An 18,902-nucleotide genomic window follows, 5' to 3' on the forward strand; every position below is an offset into this window, starting at 1 on the left:
CCCCCAGGCCCCAGGCGGGCGGCACATACAGCTCCTCTGTCCCTTAAAGGGAATGATGCCCCAAACGGGGTGGGGGGGTGGGGGGGTGTGAGGATGTACCCAGTGTGTGTGAATGGGCAGGGCCACAGCTGCCTTCACAGAAGAGCCACCTGCGGAGCTGGTTAAAATGCAGACCCCGCACCCGCACCCCCCCCTGCCCCGCCCCCCGCAGATTCCCGTTCAGCAAGGCCCAGAATCTGAATTCTAAGAGTCAGACCATGAAGTTTAGATTAAAGGCCTGGCCATGATGGAGGGAGAGAGGCGTCTAGGATGTGCCTGGCGGAGCACCTGCAGGGACAGCTTCGTCAAGGCCCTGGCCACTTTCTGACGCTGCGGCTCAAGGCAAACTGGCACCCTCTCCGCACTCTGCCAGGACGTGCAGCATCAGTCAGGCTGCCAGCGCCCAAACCGCTGCCCTGCCCGTCCCCTCGCAGAGCCGATCCTGCAGCTTCACAGATGCAAAGTAGACAAGCTCATTCGCTGCTGCATTCTCCGTAACAGTAAAGAGCAAAAAGCAGAAACCAGCTAATTGTCCGTGGTTCTCAACCTTGGCTGCACATTAGAATCACCTGGGAATCTTTTTAAAATCCTGATTTCTGGGCCTCATCCTCCGGAAATTCTGTTTCTTTGTTATGGGGTGGGGCCACAACATTGGTAACAAAGAAACAATTTCCGGAGGATGAGGCCCAGAAATCAGGATTTTAAAAAGATTCCCAGGTGATTCTAATGTGCAGCCAAGGCTGAGAACCACTGGTCTACAGAGACCTAGTCAGGTAAAGTTATGGCAGTGAGAAGCCCAGCAGTTGCACAGCTCTACGGACAGACGCGGAACTGTCTCAAAGGCCTGTTGTTTGAGTGAAAAATGCAGGACACAGAACAAAGCGTATAAGCTTGGTCACAGCGCAGGGGTCAGCTAGGGTGACAGCATCTGCACCAGGCTCAGGACACTGGCCACAGGCTGCCAGGGAGAGGCGGAGGGGGTGGGGGGTGCAGGTGGCCAGCGGGGAGGGGGAAGGGGGGAGGGGAAGTCACTGCATCCCTTTTCAGACCTCACATTTTTTGAAACATGTATTATCTATTGTGTGTATTATACACACAAACATTACAACATTTAAAAGTAATTTCTAAATGTATGCACATTATATGTTAATGAAGTTTTAAAAATAATAACAGTAAGTCACAGGGCATGGCTCCTCTTTACAAGTGCCACCTCTGCCTCTTGCGGCCGCAGAAATTGGGAGCCCCCTCCTTCGCCAGCCCCGAGGGGAGACTGGGAAAGGCAGAGTGAAGGTTTCAGCCCACGTCCTTTCTCTCTGGGTATTTTCCCACGCTGTTCCCTCCACCTGGGACACCCACTGGCTGAGTACCCTTCTCCCACCTTGGGTGGGGCTGAGACGTCACTCACTGCCTTCCGGAAGTTTCCATGGCCACTCCCCGGCGTCCCCAGCGAGGGCAGCTGCGTCTCCTGTGTCCCCTCAATGCCTGTGCTCCCACCACAGCACCTGCCTCATGTCACCCGGGCACTATGTCTCCTGCCCCACACTCTGAGGATGGAGGACACAAGTGGCTTGTTCACAACTGTCTCCCCACATCTTAGCCCGAGGATGGTGCTCACTAAAGACAGAGGAATCACAAAGTGGGCGAGTGAGGGAAGCGGGCGGGGGGGGGGGGGGGGGGGGGGCGGGAGGGTGGGGGCGGGGGGGTGGGGGAGGCGAGGAGGAACCGCAGGAAGCCGGGTCCCATTCCCCGCTCAGCTCAGCCCCTAGTCACTCACCTCCCGGCTTCTTTCCTTCCCTGCTCGTACCAGCTTTGAAATCATCTTGTTCATTTACAAGACAGCTGGGCCTGCCTTGCTCACCTCGGTATTCCCAGCCCCTACTACAGGCCTGGCACGCAGCAGGTGCCCAATATACACTGGTTAGATTTAATTAATACTGCACAGCGAGAAGGCGGGCAGAGGCAAAGGCAGCAGTGAAGTGAATTTAGTGGTAAGCGGCTCTGATTCAGTGGGTTGAGTGAGGCCTGTGACACTGGCGGCTTTTAAAAGCTGCCCCGGTTTGGCTGAGGGGATAGAGCATCCGCCTGAAGACTGAAGGGTCCCAGGATGATTCCTGGTCAGGGCACATGCCCAGGTTGCAGGCTCCATCCCCAGTAGGAGGCATGCAGGAGGCAGCCCATCAATGATTCCCTCTCATCATTGATGTTTCTATCTCTCTCTCCCTCTCCCTTCCTCTCTGAAATCAATAAAGGAATATTTTTTAAAAAATAAATAAAAGCCATAACCGGTTTGGCTCAGTGGATAGAGCGTCGGCCTGCGGACTGAAGGGTCCCAGGTTCGATTCCGGTCAAGGGCATGTACCTTGGTTGCGGGCACATCCCTGGCGGGAGGTGTGCAGGAGGCAGCTGATCGATGTTTCTCTCTCATCGATGTTTCTAACTCTCTATCTCTCTCCCTTCCTCTCTGTAAAAAAATCAATAAAATATATTTAAAAAATAAATAAATAAATAAAAGCTGCCCTGCACCGGTGACTTTCACAGACAGCGGGGAGTTGAGTCACTGTCATGCGTTTGGTAAAGACAGGATTTTTCTCTGAAGGCAGAATCTCCAGTGATCCAGAGACCCCATCTTGCATCTTAGGCCCTTCCCGCCCAGGCCCAGGAAGGGACACGAATGAGCACAGGGATGGGGCTGGGCAGGGGCTGTCCCGCTCACCTGGGTGAGAAGGGGAGGAGGGCGTCCGGCTGGGGCTTGCGCTCGGGGGAGCATCCAGCCAGGGGCGCGTCTTGGCGCCATCTAGCGCCAGCTGGAGGCTCTGCAGCTGCAGCGCGCGGAGCAGCCGGCGCTGGGCCGGGGTCACGGCGGCCGCGTTCTCGGGGCCCAGGGCAGCGATCTGCTGGGCGGAGAGCTCCTGCGGGGGAGGGCAGCGCTCGGGTACCGGGTCGTGCCCGCTTTACAGTTTCTCCTTAAAATCAGACGCTTTCGCTACCGAAATAAACATTTTCTAAATGCAAAGTTCCAAAAATGCAAACCCAGACTGACTGACTGACCATCAGTAACCATTAAAATAAGCCAAACAAATGCAACGTTGTAGAATTCTAGCCAGGCCTCCTGGCCAACAGGGCGCTGGCGTGCGGCCTGTGAGCGCGGAGGTTAAAGGTGCTATGGAGGCGTTAAAGGCAGTTGAGCTCCAGTGGAGACCCCCCTGAAGTCAGTATTCTCTCTCTCTCTCTCTCTCTCTCTCTCTCTCTCTCTCTCTCTCTCTCACACACACACACACACACACACACACACACACACACACAGCGCGGCTGCTCCGGCTTCCACCTTGATCTACCATTAACAGTCTGTATCACAAACATTATTTTTCTAATGTTGCTGACTCGCCACCCAGAGGCCAGATTGAACCTCTGGGCCCGCTGCACTGTATTTCACAAAACAAATTCAAAGTGGCTGCCAACATTTAATTCTCGGAGATTTCAGGGAAAGGAAGACCAGCGCCTGGGCCCGCGTCACCCGGCCATCACCCCGCCCTGCTGTGCCAGAGACGAGCAGCCTCCCCAGGTCCCCGCCACCCACCGGCCCCCTGCACCCCGGAGGCTCGCTTCCAGGCCCTGCAGACACTGTGCTCGCCCTTCCCGGGCATGCCCAGGTGCGCGGGGCCTGCAGCCTAGCCAATGTAGGTGGTCAGTAGGGATTTCTGGAATTAATACCACAGACTGCACTTCATACAAGACCATGAGCAAGCGCTCAGCAACGTGCCAGCATTCAGGACCAAGCTGCCTGTCCCAGGCAGAGCCCGGGGTGTGTAGGTGGGGGCGGGGGGGGGGGGGGGGGGAGTGCTCAACGGCCTCTGGGACTACTCCCCGGAGCAGCCAGGAGCCTGCCCTGCTGGGAGCTGTCCTGGGCATGGGAATGGTTCAGGTTCTGCTTTGTGTCTTGAAATGAACCAATAATGTGGCACCAGGAGTTTGTCTAAGCTCCTTTGTGTGTCTGATCCAGTTGAGGGGGCGGAATGTGCTCCCACTTACCCAGCAGGAACGCCAGGCCAGTCCCCACCAGCGCAGACTGTCCCAGCGCACTCCCCGCAGCAGCGCCTGGGCAGGAAGCAAGGGCCGCTGCCTGCACAGCTGCTTCCCTCACTTCAGGCGGTCCAATTCCACCCTCTAGTGTTTTCCATGGTAGCGTGTCACCTGTCCTACTGCGGCTTTTTAAACACGTTTCTTTAAATCAATTCAAATGTGTTTACTGAAATGTATTTTTAAAGGGAATATTACCCAGGATCACTACCCTCCATCTCCAACTCTGAAGTCCAAGGAAGTCTGCAAATGGAAAGTTTCTTCTAAAATTTAACACGAACTTACTTGCCAGCTGAGCCTGACCTGAACGGATGGGAAGCCATTTAGAGTCTCTATCTCAATTAGTGTGGCTGGCCAGAAATATCAGTTTCCCAGCAGAAATACCAATGCGTGTGCTTACTGGTGCTTCCCCAGGTACTGCTGGGGCTGTGAAGTCACATACTGCACAAAGTGATCTTTCTAAAATCTAGAAAATTCTGAATTCTAAAATACACCTGTCCCCAAGGGTTTGGGATAAGGGAATATGAACCTGTCATGTCATTATAAACAGAAAGTCGGTGCCATTTGCTATGAAGAGAATACAACTTTTAAAAAAAATACAACTAGCTCGGCCAGTGTCACTCAGCAGTTGGGCATCGACCTATGAACCAGGAGGTCACGGTTCATTCCCAGTTGGGGCACATGCCTGGGTAGTGGGCTCCATCCCCAGTATGGGGCATGCAGGAGGCAGCCAATCCACGATTCTCTCATCACTGATGTTTCTATCTCTCTCTCTCCCTTCCTCTCTGAAATCAATTTAAAAAATATTTTAAAATAAATAAATACAATTAAAACATAAGTTAAACATTTAAGAAAAAACTCTTTTAAAAAATACTGAAATGATCTTTTGACACGTCCATCAGTGGCATGCAGCTCGCCTCTGGCCCCGAGCAGAAGCCAGCGGTGCCTGCAGAAAGCAAGGCCCGCCATCTGCTTCCTGGTGTGATATGAAATGGGGTCAAGCTTCAGAAACGGAGGACCTACTTTGAATATCTCAGCAGGAAGGCATCTGATTGCTGATGGTTGGAAATACGGCATCAAATCCTTGTCGAGCACCCGGAGCTCTTCCTTCGTTAATCCCGCTGGGGAGAAAAAGGAACCACAGGATTTGCTTCAAGACAGCGGGACGCACCTTGTTTTATTAATGATGCTGCAGAAGGTGCGGTCTGCGTGGCGGAGGTGCACGTCCCTCCTGCTGAAGGCCCTGAGAGCCCCTCTGGGAACCGTGTCCTAATCAACTCAGAAAAGCAACGTGGGTCACGTTAGCCCTGATTGGTCTCTTACGGTGAAATGTATCCTCAGAAGGTGCATTCTCAGGTCAAGTGTAAACCTATTTAGCAGTCAATTCCATCACCTTCTAAACCACTTTTGGGTGCACAAAACCACCAAGAGAGCTTGTTCAAAAGGCAGACTTGCAACCCCACCCTCTGCAACTCCGTGTGCTGACATCCAGGTTTTATGGGAACTATACAGATGTCGCTACACAAGCCCAGGATTCTTTTCCTGTCCCCAGGTCTAAAGTCAGAAAAGGAGAAGGGCAAGGTCAAGGTGACTCTCACCAGCAATAGTTCCGAGTTCCTGCAAGACAGAGCTGGACCACTTGGTGGGATCCCCAAACACAACTTCTGCCTTCCTCTTGAACTCGGCCAAGACATGGGTGCTGCAGGGCAGGGTCCCAATTCTGGCCACCACCACCCTGGTTAAGAGGGAGGGACACCGTGTGAGCTTGGGAGACTCTCCAGCCAAAAAAGGTGTCGGCTCAGCACCAGAAAAGGACCCAGCTAACCCCACCCCGTTTGTGCCCAGAAGGGTGGCCAGGCATCAGAAGCAGAGGATCTTGCCGAAGGAACGACCCACCAGTCCTTGGCCATGTTGCACACTTCTACTTGGTCACCTGAATTCTGCGATCTGTATAAGTGAGATTTCGGTGACATCCATGGCACACAGGGTTGTACCAAGTCCTACTAAGTGGAAGCTCTTCAGGTCCTGGATGCTGTAGCCCGAGTCCTCCAGGAACCCTTGCAGGATGGATTTAGCCTAAAAAATGAAGGGGGTGGGAGATGAAGTACCCAGGGGAGATCAAGAGGCCTGAGGGGATAGTTCAGCAGCCTCCTGGTGGGTCCCCCACTCACTCCCAGACCCAGTGCCCATTCCAGCCATGGCACCCCTGCACCCGGCTGGCCTCCGGGTCTGTGCTCCGGTCTAAGGAAGTGTCTGTAGGCAGAAGTTCTTGCAGCCTCCACCAACATTAAAGGAACTGCCTCCTGGCTTTGCCTCAGTCGCTCATGATCTTCAGAAGCTTGGACATTTAAGTTCTTCTGCACCAGAATCCAAACTTTTCCAATAACTGTTTCCACAGATTTCTGACAAAACCTTACACTCGTCTGCCTTTGAGCAGGTGCTCAAATCAGTCCTTCCATCTGAAATGTCATTTCTCATTCCCACTATTAAAATTCAACCATCCTTTTATTTGGGAGGTTCAAGTCCAATGTCATCTTCTCCTTGAAGTCTTCCCTGACTATCTGAGCCAGAATGAACCTTTCTTTCTCTAAGGTCCTACATAAGTTGCCCTCACTCTTCAGTGCCAGCGAGCAGCACATCAAATGCTGTGGTGTTGAAAAAACACGGAATCTCTTCAATGAACTTTCCTGTAAGGGAGCTGATGTGTAGGGTCCCTGAAATTCTACACCATGGCCATCCATTGTTTATGACCTTTCTGGGGGGCATTCTGAGTTCCAGGGGTGACCCCATGGCCTGCTCCTGACCAGCTAAGTCATCTCTTAGCTGGACTGCAGTAATTGGTTCTAGATTGGACGCGTGATCCAGTCAAAACCTACCAGGACTTTAGCTGGAATAATTAGGAGAGAAAAGCTTTCTTTACTCTGGACTGGACCTGGGAAGGAAAAACACCTGACTCTACTAGAACTCATCACATGGCAAGAACCTGCCTCTAATGAAGCCAACCGAAAGGAAAGCTGGGTCCAAAGTGGCAGGAGCCCGGCCGGCATGGCTCAGTGGTTGAGCATCGACCTATGAGCCGGGTGGTCATCACTCGATTTCGGGTCAGGGCACATGCCCGGGCTGTGGGCTCAGTCACCGGTGTGGGGCGTGCAGGAGGCAGCCAATGAATGGTTCTTCTCTCATCATTGATGTTTCTGTCTTTCTCTCCCTCCCCCTTCCTCTCTGAGATCAATAAAAATATCTTTTTAAATGGTGGGAGACAGAATCCTAATAATAGTGTTGAAGTCCCTGGATCCAGCCATATCTGAACTCTACACTTGAACTTTGCAGCTATAGGAATCAATAAATTCCTTTTCTTGCTCAAGCCACTTTGAGTTGGGTTTCCTGCCACTTGTAACGAAATGAGCCCTGATAGTATTTGATCTGCCTGCGCTGGCCCTGAGGAAGGATCTGAGTCAATCTACTGGAGAAGAGCTGCATGAGAAGGTCTGGTGCCTCAGTGCTTGAGGCGGCCGCCGCAAAGATACAAGAGGACAAGAGCTCACAAGGTGAAGCTGGGGAGGAGACAGCCAAGGACGAGCACCTCTTGGATGGGAGTGAGGATCACAGGGACACCGTGAACGTCCCGTGTTCCTTTAACCTCAGCCCATCCCCCCCACCAGGAGAATCATGCAGTGTTGAAAGTTCTGGCAATGATTGGGATATTTTTTAAAAATGTGACTTGTAGCAATGGAATTCCAGTGTTCATGTGGCTGTTGCTTTCCCGTCTCAAGCAGCCTCCCTCCTTGCTGTTTCTATGAGTGCTTTGTCCACTTGATCCTTCTCACTTATCACAATTTTTTAAATTTTCCACCTTAAGTGCTCCTGTTTTTTGTCTGTGTCACCAAGTAGGACCAATAAAGACACACACCTTACCCAGCCAGTTCACTACTGTATCCCCAGCACCGAGCACAATGCCCGGCACACAGTGGAGAATGGGGAATGAAGGGCAGCGGACGGCGAGCTACAGACGTGGGCGGCAACGTGTACTCCTGGGACATGCAGCCGATGCTGCCTCCATGGGGATTGGCTTCAGGGAGATTTCCCATGTTTCCGTAATGATGGCCACGCTCGCAGTTCCATGGGGAACTTCAGTGACACCACACTCACTTCAGTGTCTTTGACTGGCATGTACACGCACCCAAAATAATAGCTAATAATACTGAATGCCTACTGTGTGCAGCACTTCACCTACCCACCTCACCTACTCATCACAGCCACCCCATGAAGTATGAATAGTATCCTACTTCACAGAGGAGGAAACTGAGGTGCAGAGAGATTAAGTAACTGAGCCCAGGCTGCACAGCTAGTAAATAACAGTCCTAGGATAACACTCGCAGGCAAACCCCAGAGCCTGCCCTCCTGAAGACGTCGGATCGGAGAAAAGGTAGAGATACCTCTTTTTATGAGTCTTCACAACCAGGTTTCACTAATTGGTTCGTAGCAATATGTGCTCCCCCAACTACCAGGCATGCCCATTTTAAAATGAAAGTGCAAAAATACAATTGAAATAAAATGACTTGGAAGATGTGGTATTAAATCGTCCTCGCCACTGGAAGCTGGAAAACGCAAGTTCAGCCTGCCCGGTGAGGAGCTAAATCAGTTACTTGAATGTCGGGACCAGGGTATCTGTAATGATCCCAGCACAATTAATACTAATACTCTTAGGCAATAATACCCACTGAACAAGGAAGAGCTGTTAGCTCTGATCTCTGTTCATTCGCCAGCTTCTAGAAGAGGTTATTTCTCCTGCTGCTGGTTCTAAGCTGACTCGCTGTTAATGCGGTTCCGCCAGCTCTATTAATCGAGGACATGCACTTAAGGGTTTGATTGACAGCGAATGGTGAGGAACTGAGCACAAATGATACAAGCAAATATTAGGTTTGCACATTTCTTCAAACATATGGACCAATCTCACTGCGACCCGTGGAAGTTAAAATTGCTGCAAAAGGAAAGAGACACTCTAGCTCCCAAGTTGGGTATGTTTTTCTGCTTTCTCCCAGAATGTGGCTAGGAAGGTTTTGATATCAAAATGTGGTATGGCACTTCTCAAACCAGTCAAAACCAGTTTGCGAGCCGCAGAACCCCAGAACTACGGAATGTCAGAGTGGAAGGAACCTGATCGCTGTGTCTAACCTTCTCATCTTGCAAATGAGACTATTCAACTGCCAGAAGGAGAAAGTGTAATGATGACGATGCTGACGATGCTGATGCTGACAATGAAAACAACTAATTCTGACTGAACGCTCTGTGCCAGGCGTTGTTCGGTGCTTCACATGTATTAGCTCATGGAAGCCTCGTGGCCAGGCCCTCCACATCACCCAGCTCCAGCGGACACAACGCACACCTGTCCTATCTGAGTGGGGCCACTCAGCCTTACATGGCACGTGGTCCTGAGCGTGGAGGACACGCCTTCGTTTGCCTGCCCTGCATCCATTCTCTCTCTGTTGACACCAAAGCACTCAGTATTTATTCCCTCTTGCTGCTCTAACTACTTACCACAATGCAGTGGGTTAACACAACACACACGTATTCTGTCACAGTCCCTGAGCTCCTAAGTCCTAAAGTGAGTGCGTCGGAGGGCGTTTCATCCTGGAGCCTAGAGAGAAGTCCTCCCCTTGCCTCTGGCTTCCACCCCTGACTCAGCCCATCCGGCAGCCAGCAGCACCGCACCTCAGGTCTCTGTCCTCCGCTTCCATCATCACGCCCTCTGTCTGCGGCCCTCCTGCCTCCGTTTAAGAGAACACTTATGATCACATGGGCTCACTGGACAATCGAGGATAACTCCCCATGTCAAGGTCCTTAAATTAATCACATCTGCAAAGCACTCTGCCACACAACCTAACATATTCACGGGTTCTAGGGATCAGGGCCCAGACACCTTTGGGGACCTGGATGAAGCCTACCATACACCCACCCCACTCTCAGTTCATCTGGACATGGGGAGATGGAGCCACTCCCTGACCAGCGGCATATTCTACCCCTGACCACAGCGGCTGTCAGGAGAGGCAGTCACATGAGAGAGTCAATGCTGGGACTTTTTCTTTTTACATATACTAGAGGCCCAGTGCACAAATTTGTGCACCGGTGGGGTTCAGCCAGACTGCCCTGATCGGGGCCAATAGGGCCGGGCCAGCCAGGGGGAGGGGCCGCAGGCTGTTGGCGGGCTGGCTCCACCCCCTGGTCGAACTCTGGTCAAACTCCCAATCGAGGGCACAATTTGCATATTACCCTTTTATTATATAGGACTAATGCCCCGGTGCACGGATTTGTGCACATTGAAAGGAAATTAACTAGAAGAAATATTTTAATATCGCTATTTTCCCTTTCTCTATAATAGAAGGGTCAACCAAATTCATGATCAACAATGACAGACCGAAACACACACGTTCGATTGGCGTCAGTGAGAGCTTTCTATGTATCACTCATGTGTGAGTCAATCTAGCCATATATATATATATATATATATATATATATATATATATTTGATTAATTAGACCTGCTTTCTGATTTAGCTAAACTTTTTAAAGCCCAGTGAAGCAACCCAACTTCTCTTTCAGGTAATTGTCAGCAACACAGCAGTAAATATCAACATGATGTAGATTATTATTGTAGATCATGCAGGGAGAACAAAGGATAAAATATTTAACTGTAGCAGTGTTTGACTACATTCTGTGCAGTGAGAAAACCCGAAGTCATTTTAAGGTCCACCATTTCTTACTTCTTTTCAGTTGGGTCAAGTTTCTAAACTTTCTAAATCTCCATTTTCCAGCTAATGAAAAGGAAATAGGATTCTACCGAGTTTCCTATCTACCTACTCCAGGACTTCTGTGAGGATCAAATGATATGAGGCACAAGAAAATGCTTCATATACATTTGGTTAAATTGTAAAATGTTTGCACCTGGCCATAAAGCAAGCTAGATTCCTGGGCTGAAGAAACTCCAAGGAGGCTAGTCGCTAGGGAGAGGAAGCCGGGCGTTGCTACATGACGTCATTACCTGGTGCCCACAGCGACTGTTTCGGGCTGGGCTGGGCTGTGGGCCGCATTTCGCGCCATGGGGTCTTGGCAGCGTTGGCTGCAACTTGGAGAGGTGTCACTCCAGGATGGTGGCGGGGCCTGTGTCCCACTTAGGGGAAGCCGAGTGTTGGTTTGTTGGTACCAGGTCCACGGTGCCATTTATTTTTAAATGGCCAGTGTGTGTCATGGCAGCTCCTGTGTTGAGCGTCTGCCCCTAGCCAGCAGGGGGGCAGTTGGAGGCAACCAGGCTGGCAGGGGGTTAGTTAGGGAGCAACCAGGCCAGTAGGGGGGCAGGTAGGGGGCGATCAGTGTGCATCATAGCTACCTGTCATGATGAGAGAGAATCATGGATCGGCTGCCTCCTGCACACCCCCCACTGGGGATCGAGCCCACAACCCAAGCATGTGCCCTTGACTGGAATCAAACCCAGGACCCTTCAGTCCCTGGGCTGACACTCTATCCACTGAGCCAACCCGGCCAGGGCAATGCTTGGACTTTTTCAAAGACTGATGAGGAAGGGTAGTTTTTGTGGGTTGTTAATTAGATCATGTGTGAGCCTAGTGCTAAAGATGACCCTGAGAATGAGGTAACATAGAGCGGCGGAGACCCCCTCACTAGCAATACATTAACTGCCCTCCCAATTGAAACAAGTTCTGGAGAGAACTTCTTTAGCACATGAAGGATTAACCGACACAGGACTCGCCCTCCAACAAAACAACAAGAAAACTGAACAAATCATATAAAAGGACTGGCTTCAGATGTTGGACAATAAGCAGCACTGGACTATAATCCTAAGAAAAGGAAAGCAAGTAAGGTGACGCCTAAAACTGCCCTTGTTCACTGCCCAAAGGCCATTTCCAGGCCGTGGAGCAGGGAAGAGAATCCAAACACGCCCGGGGGTCCAGCTTAGTCGAGGACGCGGAGATCTCGTTGGGAGAGGTCAGGCACCTATGATTGGCGAGGAAAGCCCTGCACAGACAGCTCACTCCAGAGATCTGCAGGGGGCGCTTCTCAAGTCAGCTGAGTACTGATCTGCACAGGCAGGAAGCAAAACTCCACGTAAATATCAGGACGAGGCATCAGAACGCGGTGGGCTGGACAATTCTCAGGGCTCAGATGGAGCCGGAGAGAGTCCACGTTCCCACCAGCCTGACGAGAGAGGTCTTGAGATGCACAGAGCGGTATGAGGCACTCTTCTCAGAACCATGTCTCAGTCATGGGGATAACTCACCGCAGAATGAAGGTCACTCTACACTCACCCTAATCAAGTTCAAAAGGAAGGCCCCCAAGTCAAACTGATCTGAGGTCATTTAAATGTGTGGCAGAACAAAGCCCAGTACTCGTCAAAGGCGTATAACTAATCAAGCACTCAAAACTATAAAACTCACAGTGCCCACCAGCCAGCCAAAATTATTATGCTTGCATATGAGAAAACACGGCTCATAATTAGGAGAAGAATTACTCCATAAAAACAGATCAAAATGACAGTGATGATGGAGTATTTGAAAGATCCAGGCCTGGACGAGGTGGCTTAGTTTGTTGGGCACCGTCCTGTACAGCAACATCTACCTACCTGTCCTGGGGTCCATTCTGACTGCTGGCTCAGGGAAGCCACGGTGTCGATGGAGCTGAGGTCCAGCTGCTCCAGCTCACTCTCGTTAAGAGCCAGAGCAATTCGGCCCAGCGAGACAATGTGGTGTTCTCTCCAGTAAGAAGGCGTGTCCCAGACCTTCCGAGAGAAAGAAGCCAGCTTAGACTGAGCTTCACTGACAGTATTTAAAACAGACATAGGGTAAATCTCTTTAATATATAAACTTTTTTGTGAATCATTAAGAAAAAGATGATTATATTTGTTTTAAAAAAACCCAAAAGATATGAACAGAAAATTCCTAAAAGAATAAATAAACAGCCCTGACTGATTTGGCTCAGTGGATAGAGCGTCAGCCTGCGGAATGCAAGGGCCCCAGGTTCGATTCCAGTCAAGGGCATGTACCTTGGTTGCGGGCACATCCCCAGTAGGGGGCGTGCAGGAGGCAGCTGATCAATGTTTCTCTCTCATCGATGTTTCTAACTCTCTATTCCTCTCCCTTCCTCTCTGTAAAAAAATCAATAAAATATATGTATTTTTAAAAAAGAATAAATAAACATATCAGGGGAAATTCTCTCTCAGTCATAACTTTTTAAAATGTACATTAACAACAATCAAAGAACACCATGTAGGCTGATGATACTGATAAGGAGTAAAAAGAATGAGCATTTATTGGTGCTGGTCAGTGCACTCCCACAGGGGGAGCACCGCTCAGCCACAAGCCGGCTCACCGCTGGCAAGCACAGCGGCGGTGGCAGGAGCCTCTCCCGCCTCTGCGGCAGCACTAAGGATGTCCAACTGACGGCTTAGGCATCCTCCGAGGTCTCCTAGACTGGGAGAGGGCGCAGGCCAGGCTGAGGGACACCCCTCCCCCCCACCGACTGCATGAATTTTGTGCACCAGGCCTCTAGTATATAATAAAAGTTTTAAAAATATTTATACTCTTTTACCCAGAAATTCTATCTCTGGAAATTTAACCTAAGTAAATAATGAGTCAAGTACCCAAAGAAATATGTGCAAATATGGACCTTGAGGCATTAAAAATATAAACAATCTAAAAGTCTACCAATTATGCTCAGCTGGTGTTGAATGTCAACCTATGAACCAGGAGGTCACTGTTTGATTCCTGGTCAGGGCACATGACTTGTTGTGCAGGAGGCAGCCAGTCAATGATTCTTTCTCATCATTGATGTTTTTCTCTCTCTCTCCCTCTTCCTTCCTCTCTGAAATCAATAGAAATATATTTTAAAAAATAATAAAGTCTACTAATTAGCTAAATAAATAAGAACCAGTCATAAAATAAAATATTATATAGCTTTTTAAAATACGGACATAAATTTATATTTCTGATGTGGAAAATATACATTGTATAGTGTTGGGTGTGGGCTGATGTTATTGAATAGTAGGTAAGTGTGATACTATTTTTTAGTATGAAATAGTAAATATACTTTACATATACTAGTATACACAGAAATCTAGTTAGCTTCAGGTGAATATACCAAAATATTAACAGTGCTTATCTCTAGTTGAGAGATTATGACTAATCTCCTTTCTTATTTTCTGACTTTTCTGTAATCCTATATAACAGTGGTTCTCAACTTTCTGGCCCTTTAAATACAGTTCCTCATGTTGTGACCCAACCATAAAATTATTTTCGTTGCCACTTTATAACTGTCATGTTGCTACTGTTATGAATCATAATGTAAATATCTGATATGCAGGATGGTCTTAGGTGACCCCTGTGAAAGGGTCGTTCGACCACCAAAGGGGCGACCCACAGGTTGAGAACCGCTGCTATATAATAAAACCCTAATATGCAAATCGACCGACCGGAGGAAGGACTGGTTGCTATGATGTGCACTGACCACCAGGGAGCAGATGTTCAATGCAGGAGCTTCCCCCTGGTGGTCAGTGCGCTCCCACAGGGGGAGTGCCACTCAGCCAGAAGCCGGGCTCACAGTTGTCGAGCGCAGCAGTGGTGGCAGGAGCCTCTCCTGCCTCTGAGGCAGTGCTAAGGAGCAGCGAGCGGACCTAAGCCGGCAGGCGGACATCCCCTGAGGGGTCCTGGACTGCGAGAGGGCACAGGCAGGCTGAGGGACCCCCTCCCCAGTGCATGAATGCTGTGCCCCGGGCCTCTAGTAATATATTCTACAGCTCTCCTAACCGCTGAAACAATAAAAATGGCAAACTTCTGGTTCTCTTCAGCTGGGGCTCTGGGGGAGGAAGAAAAAGAGCACCTCCTAGAAACCATCCTGTTCAGGCCTAGACCACACGCAGGATGGGTTCACCCCCAGATGGGGTTTACACAGATGGGGTTCACCCTCAGGATGGGTTCACCCACAAATGGGGCTCACCCGTGAATGGGGTTCACCCACAGATGGGGTTTACACAGATGGGGCTCACCCTCAGGATGGGTTCACCCATAATGGGGTTCACCCGCAGTTGGGGTTCACCCACACATGGGGTTCATGGAGCGCCCACTGGACAGTCTTTGCGCAGCCTGGGGAGGAAACTGAGGTACAGAGGGGAGGCCTGGATCCTTCACGCAGTGAAATTGCAACAAGAAAACAGGTGACGTCCTTGCTGGCTCGGCGCTCCGTGGCAGACCCGCTGGGCGCGTGGTGTTGGGTTTTCCCTGTTAACATCCCTCCCAGGTGGACTGTACCTGGATCGCCTTCTCCTTTAGGGCGGTCAGCTGAGGCCGGAGGAAGCCCCCAACGGCCCCCAGAAGCTCCACGCTCCTGAGGAACGTGGCTTCCTCCAGGCAGCGCAGGTCCTGGGGGGCCCAGCAGGCATTGGCTTCGGCCAACTTGAAGATGTCGTCGGAAGAGGGAGCCTCAACTCCATGGCAACCTGAGACGGGGAGACACAAGGGTGGGGGGTGGAGGAAAGCAGCTCAGGAAACGGAGTGTTTCTGTGCTGACATGAGCAATGCTCCTGTCGGCTCCATCCCCGAGAGCCAATGCAATGGAGGAGCTGACAGCAGGGACCAGGGACCGTTTGAGCCCCACTTCTGCCATTTCTCGCTAATTACCTGGTAACAAAATCGTGAAAATGCCAATGTTTTGCACAGCCACATGCACCCAGTAGGAGTTTTGCTGCATCACAGCTAGACTGCAAACTGCCCTGAGGGCAGCAGGAGTTGCTGGTGAAGATCCTGGCTGCAAATTCAAACCCAAAGCTACTTAACCCTCCGTACCTGCTTCCTCCACAGACAACGAGGGGAAGTCACCCTGTCAGACTGTTGTGAGGACTCCGTGTTGTCACCCACAGAGCACGTGGTGTCAGGGAGGCAGTGAACACTTCTATTATTAACGCCACTGCCACCACCCATCCATTTGAGTTTGAAACCCAGAGTTAAGGGTTTCAGGATATGAGAAAGGACCCCTCCTAAGAGTGGGGCGGGAGGATGACTTGCCCTCCATAAAAACCATGGCGGGGCTGTGGCCTTCCGTCCCAGGGAGGAGAAGTGGGCTGTGGCTTTGTTGTAGCAGCAGAAACCACCATCTCACTCTGAACAGCTGGAAACCTGCCTGGTAAACCAGCTACCAAACTCAACACAGAGATGAGAGACTGTGGCCCAGAGGTGCCCACCAGGGAGACAACCCACGGCTCCTTGTCTTGAAAGCAACCCTGGACGCCCAATGCTGACAAGACGCCAGCACCAGCCCCACCAGGCCTTCCCACGCCTGTGCCACTCGACTCGGGGCATCTGCAATGCAAATTCGCTGGATTCCAACCAAGAGGTGGAACTGGGCCAGGTCAGGGGCACTGTGTGCAGCCTCAAACATTGTTATCCTAACCCACTCGGAGGGGACAGAAGACCCACCCTCCTGGCTGCCCTCCCCGCCCCAGGGAAAACAGGCGGGGCTGGGGGAGAGTGGGGACCCAGAGGACCAGAACGGCCAGCAGTGCGACCGGAGCCGTCCGGCCGCTGCATTCGGGCACAGGACAGGTGCGCAGCATGTATTTGTTGAATGAATCGGCACACACGCAGGTTAACTGAAATGAAGCCCAGTCATAACCCCGCTAAGCCATCAGCTGCTATAAGCACAGCGGCAATTCACCCAGAAGCCCCGCTGGCAGCTCAGTCCACGCACTGAGCCGCGTCCGCCCGTGTGCAGATGAGGAGGGTTGCAACCTGACCTCTGGCTGCGAGGCTCTGAGGACAGCGGTGAACTCCCCCGTATTGGGGGACACACCCAAGAGCTGCCACTTACTGACACTGTGACTGTGGCCACGTCTCTTCGTCTCTTCGTCTCTCCAAACCTCCATTTCCTCGGGGAGAACATGGGAGCGATCACTGTGCCCACCTCACAGGGCAGGGGAGGGTGAGACAGCACGAGGAGGGGCGGCCTCCCGGGGAAACGTAAATCAGGTCGGATCACTCTCTGCTGGACGCCGGAGCCCTCCCCAGGGTGAGAGGTGGGATCGCTCTCTGCTGGATGCCGGAGCCCCTCCCCAGGGTGAGAGGTCGGACCGCTCTCTGCTGGACGCCGGAGCCCCTCCCCAGGGTGAGAGGGGGGATCGCTCTCTGCTGGACGCCGGAGCCCCTCCCCAGGGCGAGAGGTCAGATCGCTCTCTACTGGACGCCCGGAGGGAGCCCCTTCCCAGGGCGAGAGGTCGGATGGTTCTCTGCTGGACGCCCTGGCCCCTCCCCATGGTGAGAGGGGGGACCGCTCTCTGCTGGACGCCCGGGCCCCTCCCCAGGGTGAGAGGTGGGACCGCTCTCTGCTGGACGCCGGAGCCCCTCCCCAGGGTGAGAGGTCGGACCACTCTCTGATGGACGCCCGAGCCCCTCCTCAGGGCAAGGCCCAGGGCTCAGGCCTCTCGCCAAGGCCCCGAGGGCAGGCCGGTGTCACCCCACCCCGTCCCCGTCCTTCCGCCTGGAACACTCTAAAGCCCAATTTCACGGCCCCTCCCACATCCCCTCAGGTCTCTAGTCAACTGTCAGGTTCTCACTGAAACGTCCCTTTCAGATGACATCCCACCCATACTCCCCGACCCCTTTCCTTGGTTTATTTTCTTTCGCGGCACTTAGCACCACTCATCATACGACTGCGTCATTTACTGTCTGGCTGCCCCCAAAACATCTGAACGTGAAATCAATAAAAGTACATTTTTTAAATAAAAACACCTAACACTCCCTGAGCATGTCCTATATGCCAGGCTCCGTGGGAGCGTGTTAGAGGTTTAAACCCATTAGTCCTCACACAAGCGTGTCGAACTCGCGGCCGGCGGGCCACATGCCTCGTTTATTACGCAGCCTGCCGGCCATGAGTTCGACACGCTTGCATAACCTACTCGGGTAGGAACTTGTTCTGCGCCGTTCTACAGAGGACGAACACTGAGGCACAGGGAAGTTAAAGAGCTCACCCAGATCACACAGTCAGCACGCGGCAGACCCAGGGTTCACACCCAGCCGGCCCGGCCTCTCAGCCCCAGGGGCCCTGAAGCAGCCGTAGTGAAATGCGGTTGCCCGCGTCCACCAGGAACTACGGCCGGGTCAGGACGCAGCCGTGCCTTCAAGTCACGACACAAGGGGGGTCGGTCGGTGGGTGGATTCTTGCCACCCTGTTGCTTTGCAATCATTTCACCCGTCCGGTCCCCCAGAGAGGAGGCCTCTTGATGCCAGCGACGCCGCCGAAACTCTCGTGCATGGCACGGGCTCAGGTACCCCGTTCACTCACCAGGGCTGGGGGCAGCGCCAGGGCCCCTCTCACTGCTGTTCCGAACAGACTCAAAGACAGCCCAGAGGAATTCCTTGGGGGGCAAGATCCCGACCATCTTGGAAGCTGCTTGCTGAAGGATATCAGGAAACTGTGAGGTAGAGAAGACGAATGAGGAGGAACAATACTGAAGCGCAGTAAACACAAACTGAACGCAGGGTAAGCTACGCCAGGACTTACTGGCTCCGGTTTTCCTTCCCTCGTAGCAGCTTCTCACATAAATGTAACCCCAGCCCAACTAACCTGGTTTCTACAAAGGATCATATAAAACAATACTCAACCTCCGTAATAATTCAACAAATGTTCAATAATGTAAGTGTACGTGTACGCCATTCACACAGGCTGGCGTGTGTGTGCACGTGGCACTGGTGCATGCAGACCTGGAACAAACATGCGTGTAGAAAGAGCAGA

At 51.8% G+C, this 18,902-nt stretch overlaps 1 protein-coding gene across 1 annotated transcript in view; it reads right to left on the minus strand.

Moving 5' to 3' along the window:
• The window catches only part of OTOA (otoancorin), a 123,632-nt gene that overhangs the window by 45,484 nt on the left and 59,246 nt on the right, over positions 1 to 18,902 (minus strand). The window contains exons 22-28 of the mRNA XM_070413825.1: positions 18,453 to 18,582; positions 15,428 to 15,615; positions 12,748 to 12,903; positions 6,050 to 6,192; positions 5,715 to 5,851; positions 5,140 to 5,237; positions 2,753 to 2,948 (exon numbers count right to left, since the gene is read on the minus strand). Coding sequence (XP_070269926.1) covers positions 2,753 to 2,948; positions 5,140 to 5,237; positions 5,715 to 5,851; positions 6,050 to 6,192; positions 12,748 to 12,903; positions 15,428 to 15,615; positions 18,453 to 18,582 — 1,048 coding nt within the window. The remainder of the gene's footprint in view (positions 1 to 2,752; positions 2,949 to 5,139; positions 5,238 to 5,714; positions 5,852 to 6,049; positions 6,193 to 12,747; positions 12,904 to 15,427; positions 15,616 to 18,452; positions 18,583 to 18,902) is intronic.

The sequence above is a fragment of the Myotis yumanensis genome, unplaced genomic scaffold, assembly GCF_028538775.1.
Source record: "Myotis yumanensis isolate MYYU_CA2020_CCGP unplaced genomic scaffold, mMyoYum1.0.hap1 SCAF_4, whole genome shotgun sequence".
Taxonomy (NCBI): Eukaryota; Metazoa; Chordata; class Mammalia; order Chiroptera; family Vespertilionidae; genus Myotis; species Myotis yumanensis.